This window comes from Macrotis lagotis, chromosome 1, assembly GCF_037893015.1.
Source record: "Macrotis lagotis isolate mMagLag1 chromosome 1, bilby.v1.9.chrom.fasta, whole genome shotgun sequence".
Classification (NCBI taxonomy): Eukaryota; Metazoa; Chordata; class Mammalia; order Peramelemorphia; family Peramelidae; genus Macrotis; species Macrotis lagotis.
This window is the reverse complement of record NC_133658.1, coordinates 933,247,616-933,254,351: the sequence shown is the minus strand read 5'-3', so window position 1 is coordinate 933,254,351 and position 6,736 is coordinate 933,247,616. Positions and strand designations below refer to the sequence as shown.

At 43.4% G+C, this 6,736-nt stretch overlaps 1 protein-coding gene across 1 annotated transcript; it reads left to right on the top strand.

The window, feature by feature from the left end:
• Positions 1-1,703: 1,703 nt before the first annotated feature.
• GALP (galanin like peptide) lies at positions 1,704-6,457 on the top strand. The gene is made up of 6 exons (XM_074220227.1): positions 1,704-1,718; positions 2,563-2,643; positions 3,290-3,338; positions 4,832-4,924; positions 5,955-6,035; positions 6,123-6,457. Exons 2-6 carry the CDS (start codon positions 2,563-2,565, stop codon positions 6,134-6,136), a joined length of 318 nt encoding a protein of 105 aa, XP_074076328.1. The 5' UTR covers positions 1,704-1,718; the 3' UTR covers positions 6,137-6,457.
• Positions 6,458-6,736: the final 279 nt, after the last annotated feature.

Below are 6,736 nucleotides of genomic sequence, written 5' to 3'. Positions count from 1 at the left end.
TCGCTAATATGTTCTTGCTCTTGGTGATACCGCCCTCCCTGGGCATGTGCATGCTTCTCCTTGCCCACAGATCTGACCCAGGATAACTTTCCATCAGCAACATTAGGCCTGATTTCCAGAAGCAGCAGGAGGTCCTTTCATCTCCCCTCATTCTGCATCTATTGTTCTTTAGATGGAAGTTTGTGAGCGAAAAGTTCCTGATGTAAAGTTCTTTGTTTGTTTTTTTGATAGAGATGCCCCAGAGCCTGGTTTGTTAACTCAGAAAATTCTGGAGGTGCTTATATTTCTTCACCTCAGGCCAAACCTCAGCCCTTGGAGTCTTCTCTGCATCTTCTCTAGATGTCTCAGGAGGGGGATTGTTTCACCAGTTTATTTTCTTGTTCTTCATTCATTTTGTGGCAATTTTCTGTCACTTTGTGGAGGAAATCTGGAGAGCTCAGAAATTTCTGACCTACTATGCCATCTTCCCAGAATACACCCAGGTCTTTATTTCATGTCATTGCCACTGATAAAATCAGAGTGATTTCTGATATGGAACCACTGGATAGAACCAGAGATGTGGGTGGCAAAAAGGTTTCTTCCCTGGTCTTTCAGGACCCCGAGGTGCAGAGATCATTGTGATGCTCCTGTTTTGGTTCTTTTGCTGGCTCTTCCTCCAGGCCACCCAAGACTCTGAACTAGGATCTCTTGTCTTCCTCCTCTACCCTGCTTCACTTGGGAATCTCCTTAGCTCCTGTGGAGTCTATTTTCATTTCGCTGCTGGTGTTTCTCAAATTCACATCTTTTAATTCACATATCCAAAAGGGCAATCAGCCTTTTTTCAAAGTCCCCTTCCTTTTGAAAAATGTGTTTTATAAAGCTCCAAATCACTGTTGAATGGAGTAATGCAAATTTTAAATGCCTGGGATAACACTTCACACCTATTAGATTGGCCAATATGACAAAAAAGCAAAATGTGAGAAAGGATGTGGGCAAACCAGGACTCTAATTCCCTGTTGCTGGAGCTGTGAATGTCCAACCATTCTGAAACGCAAGTGAGAGCATGCTCAAAAGATATAAAGCTGTTCATATAGCATTGTTAGGGCTACATGTCAAAGAGATCATAAAAAGGGAAAAGAAGCAATTTTTACCAAAATATTTATAGCAGTTCTTTTTGTGACAGACCAAGAATTGGAAATTAAAGGAATGGCCATCATTTGGAGGAATGGTTAAACAAGCTGGGGTATATAATTCTTATGAAATATTATATGAAAATTTTGTTGTGTGTTTGAAAAGAATAGCGAGTTTCATAGTAGACTTGTAATTTCATGTGCAATTATCTTTTTATTATACCATAGTATATATATATATATAGAGAGAGAGAGAGATGCTTTTTTCATTATATAAATTATGATCTATTTTAAAAAAAAGAATGAGGGAGAAGGGAAACAAAGAGCTGGAGAGGCCTTATTTCTATCCCTCAAGAACAGTGGTGAGGACAGAAAGAAGGAGAACAGGGTTCTGCCCACCCCCATCCCCATCACATCTGGCAAGGATTCAATCACCTTCATCGTTCTACCTGCTAAGGGAGTGGGCTGCCTCAGGTATCCCACAGAGCCCTCCCCTAAACCTCCAGATTCTGTGACTCAGCCTGCCCCTCCTTCCTCCCCCCCTTCCTCCCATAAAAGCACATCTCCTGGCAGCTGTGATCCAGGAGCCACATCTTCCAAGTTGTAGAGGTGAGAGCTTGCTTCTGACAGGTTTGTCCAGGCGAGGTAGGTGGGGTGGGAGGATTGCTGCTCTTTTTCTCTGGAACTCACTCTACCCAAATTTCTCTCTTTTCCTCATTCAGAGATCTCTGTCTCTTTCCATGAACTGCTCTTGGGTTTGTACCTCAACTTGTGAACCTCCAAACATGTCTGTGTCTTTCTGAGTTCCATCCTCTTTTCCCCTCCTGTCATTTTCCCTTCCCCCTTCCCTTTCCTCTCTCTCTTTTTTGATGTCTCCCTTTATCTCCCCTTCCCCCCCTCCTCTTCTATCTGCTGTTTATCTCTGTTTCTGTATCTCTGTCTTTCTCCTTATCCTTGTTTCCATCTCCCTTTCCCCAATCTTCCTCTGTTCCTTCAGCTTCTCTCTCTGTCTCTTGTTCCCTGTGTCTCTCCTTCCCTAACTCTGCACCTCTCTAGCTGTCTCTTTCTCCTTTCTATTTCTCTCAGTCCCTTTGTATCTCTCTTTCTTGGTTTCTAGCTCTCTGTCCTTTTTTTCTCTCCCTCTTTCTCTCTCCTTTTTGGTCTCTTTGTATTCCCCCTTTTCTCCTCTGTCTTTACTCTCTTAGGGTCTCTTTGCAGTCTCCCCTCTCTGTCTTTATATTTCTTTCCATGCCTGTTTCCTTTTCATCTCTCTCTCTCTCTCTCTCTCTCTCTCTCTCTCTCTCTCTCTCTGTCTGTCTGTCTGTCTGTCTCTCTTCCCTCTGCTTACTCCTACCTTCCTTCTCCTCCTTCTTCCTCCTTATCCCCTTTCTCCCTGTCCTCTGTGCTTCTTCCTTGTTATACAAGCCACTGTCTTTTGATTTCCCTTCTTCAGATGGTAACTGCAACTCCACCCATTGTTCTCTTCTTGCTCCTGAACTTGCCTTGGGCTCCAGAGGCTGCCCCAGGACACCGGGTAAGAGACGTTATGCTATTGTTCTAGCCTTGTCCATGCCTTGTCCCTTGTCCTTCCACTAGCCTCTGCCTCTGTCTGTGTTCCTGACAATGATCCCAACCTTTCCCGGCCCTGATCCTTTTCTTGGTCCTATCCTTCCTCTTCTCGGAGTCCTTACCCTTCTCTGAAACCTTCCATTACCCTGTCCCTGTCTATAGTCCCATACTTCCCCCTCCATGGCTCTGTCCTTCCCTATCCCCTAACCCTTGTCTCATGAGACATAGAGTCCAACATTGGTTTGGGAGCTGGCAGGTTTGTGTTCTGACCCAGTCCTGTCCTTGGCCGTGCTTTGTCACTTTGATTTCCTCTGGTAGAATCGTGGGTATTAGAGCAAAACCACCCCTCCCCCCACTGATCTCTTGTAATTAATAAGTTCTGGGAAACTGCTAGTTGTGGGGGGGATGGGAAAACTATCCAAGTCCCTTTTTGTGACTTTTTAGGGTGGGACAAATTTAAGGGGGGGCGGACAACCCAGATCATTTCCTACATCACAGATGTGGTGGTCAGGGTTGAGGCCTTGCCAGGCACCTCCTCCCTCCAGTAGTGCTGAGCTCTCATGGGCTCTTTAGGAGTCTGAGTTTGTTTCCCTGTCTCTGTCTGGATCCAGATACATGGAGAGTGGACACTAAACAGTGCTGGCTACTTGCTGGGCCCTGGTAAGTACTCCATTCCTCCTGGGAAGTTTCCTGCTGCCTCCTGCCCCTGCCAGTTCTCAGGTCCCTGCTTAACAAGAATTTTTTTTGCCTTTTCTTTTAATTTATGGAATACAACAAGCATTTCCATAAAACAATGCACTAAAATATGATCATATATAATATTGTAAATCTATGGACTATTCTTTTCAAGCATACAACAAAATAACATTTTACTTTCTGTTTTTTTTCCTTCCCTGTATACCATAGAGATGATTACCCTTAGGCACAAATATAAACGTAAAAGGATTCTGTACATGCTTCTGTTTCTCAGTCTTTTCTCTGGATATAGATATCTTTCTTTAGATGTCTTTTAGAGTTAATTTGAGTATGGATAATTGGCAAAATAACAAATTTGCTTGGTTATTCTTAATACTGTTGTTACTGTATGGTCTTCTCTTGGTTCTGCTCTTTTTGCTCCTCATCATTTCATGAAGGTTTTTATATTTTTCCTAAAATCTTCGAGCTTGTCATTTCTTAGAGCACAGTAGTAGTCCATCACAATCAAATGCCTCAACTTTTGCAGTCATTCCTCAATTCATTTCTCATTTACATTTAAAGTTATAATTAGGGGCAGCTAGGTGGTGCAGTGGATAGAACACTGGCCCTGGAGTCAGGAGGACCTGAGTTCAAATCTGCCTTCAGGCACTTAATAATTACTTAGCTGTGTGGCCTTGGGCAAGTTACTTAATCTTACTGCCTTGCAAAAATAAAATGAAAATAAACAATAATGGTTAAAGTTATAATTACTATAGTTTTACTATTTTCTTCCTCAAATGCCTTTTGGCCTTTCCCTGTTGCCTTATCTTCTCCCCTTACCCTGTATTTTACTCATCCTCTAAAAGTCCCTCTCTTATTTATTCAGGTCACCGTCCTAAACCTAATCTGTATCTCCTTCTAAAAATCCCTCCCCCATGCTGTCCCCTGTTTTCTCAACTCTCTAGAAGTTCAGAAGATGTAAACTTCTAGACATGGACATCTTGTGTCCTCTTCAAGCCAGATGACAATAAGCTTCCCATATTACCAGCTTTCCACCACTACCTGCTTCCTCTGTCTTAGTTCCCATTTTCTTGCCCTGTTTTTATGAGGCAATTTCTCCTTTTCTCCTGTTTCCATCTGATTTTTTTATAATCACCCCATCATACACTGCTCTGCCCAAATCTTTCTTTTATACATTCTTAGTAATGGAACAGTTTTAAGGACAAACTGACTAATATGACATTTTCATGTATCACAAGTAAAAGTTAGACCTCACTCGAAACCTTATGTTATCTGTAATGACATTTTTCTGCATTTTTTTCTGGATCTTTTCTATATAATTTTCCCCTGAGTTCCAATCAGCAGGTTTCTGTAGGGAAACTCTGACAGAAGATCCCCTGGCCTTGAATCTGCATATCCCCATGTCCCAGGCTACAGGTCTGCAGAACTAACTAACACTATCCTCTCCTGTCTTGCAGTCATTCACCTCCCCCCATACTCCCGGGGAAGCCATTGGACTCCTCGAAGGGAAGCCCTGGAGGATGAACTCACAGCCTCATGGGAAGCCAAGAGTAAGTGAGAAGGCCCCAGGTACTTGGTCTGTAACTGCCTCAGTGGACTATATAATTACGGGAAACTTCTTGGAGGCTCAGTGTGGGTAAGGATTTCAGGGAGAGACTCCCTGGGTAGGTGGGATGGGATAGGAAGCTCCTCCTCCCTGGTGGGCTTGAGAAAAAAGGCTACCTGGCTACTTCTCAGGCATGGCTTGTCAGGGATCATTCTTCAGTCAGGGCTTGGATCAAAGGGTCTCAGAGCCTGCTTGTGGTCCTGAGGTTCTGAGACTCTCCATCTGCCTGGATGTTCTCACCTGACTCCTAGTCCCTTTTATTTCATAGTTGTGCCACCCATTCACTTAATCCTCAGGTTGGTTCTGAGGGCAAATTCAGGTCAGGGTCAAGTAAAGAGATCTGGCTTTTATTTCCTGTCCAGAACCCAACTTGCCATGAGTCCTGGTGAAAGTTATTTCTCTTTTCTGGGCCCAGGTACTAAATTCTCTCCTGACTCAGTGATAGGGAGAAGAGCATAGAAATGGAAAACTCTGTGCAGTTTATAATCAGTCATTGATTACTTTTGGGAGTCCATGGTGTTTCCTAATCTAAGTCTTTGTAGTTTAATGGGTGAAAGGATAATTGTGAGGGATGGAGGAAACCCTTAGTGGTTCATCCATGGTCACTGATATCTTTGACCTCTATTGGTTCATGTAAATGATCAATTAGGTCATTGTGATGAGACTTTGCCAATGTATAGTGTTTTAAATGGCAATAGGACATAGAGTGACACTACCCTAAACAGGAGACCCCTGGATAGAGAGTAATTGGGTTTTGTAGATGTCAAGTACTTCAAGGTGCATAAAATGATATCAGCAGATGATAATTAACTTTAGACCACATGGGTCCTGAAGCACCTGTAACAGGTTAGAAGGGTTGCTTCAGAAATTGGAAAGGAAGTTGACAAATGCTGGAGATGGGGAGGATATAGAGATGGCATTGCAATATCACAAACTGTATGAAACTGGGTTTCATGTGACTTACTTCTCATTAGATGGGCTGCTCCTGTCCCAGCCTCATGATGACCCCCCCAGAAGGAATCTAGGAAAGGTCTTGCCCCAGCCAGAGAGAAGGGGTAAGTGGGTATGGCTGTTGGGAAGGGAAAATTGGGGGAACAGTCCTGAGAATGGTCTTTTCATCCGTTACTTTGCTCTTTACCCAGCCTGGCTCAGCTAAGACCAAGGAGGAGAGGAAGAGTCAAAGGGAGAAGTTAGAAGCAGGGGGATACCACGTCTCACAGTTCTCCTTACTTTGCCAGAACTGGATGGCTTTTCCTGGAGAAATCTAGAAGAGGAGAGACCACAGCTTCCATAGGTGCCTCTGAGATCTTGCCAGTCCACATCCCCATTCCTTGTTTGAGCTGTAGGTCATCATCCTGACCCCATCCCTTCATGACCTAGGTTCCATTATCCCCCTCTCCAGCATGTACTCTTATTCTGTTATCTTCTGGTTCCATCATTTCCCATTCCTTCTTTGGTCACCAATAAAGATGGTATATTAATGCATCCTTGTATGGCTGACTCTATTTTACCATTCTCACATAATCAGGGTCACTGAATACAACTGCAGAGGGACTGGGGGAAGTTATTTTGCTGGTGTCCAGGGATTCACACCAAGATTTTATTTGGCTAAATTATTGATCTCATCTATGGCTAGAAAAGGCAGCTAGATGTCACAGTGGATAGTGTGACTAGACAATCAATCAATAAAGATTTAGCAATTGCCTATGAAGTGTCACACACTGTGAACTCAAAAAATGAGTCAGCCTGACTCCAG

Bases quoted from the DNA above. Each gene is read 5' to 3' on its own strand.
- GALP (XM_074220227.1), top strand. From the start codon at position 2,563: ATGGTAACTGCAACTCCACCCATTGTTCTCTTCTTGCTCCTGAACTTG. The intron at 2,644-3,289 runs GTAAGAGACGTT...GTCTGGATCCAG, and splicing joins AGGCTGCCCCAGGACACCGG to ATACATGGAGAGTGGACACT. The intron at 3,339-4,831 runs GTAAGTACTCCA...CCTGTCTTGCAG, and splicing joins TGGCTACTTGCTGGGCCCTG to TCATTCACCTCCCCCCATAC.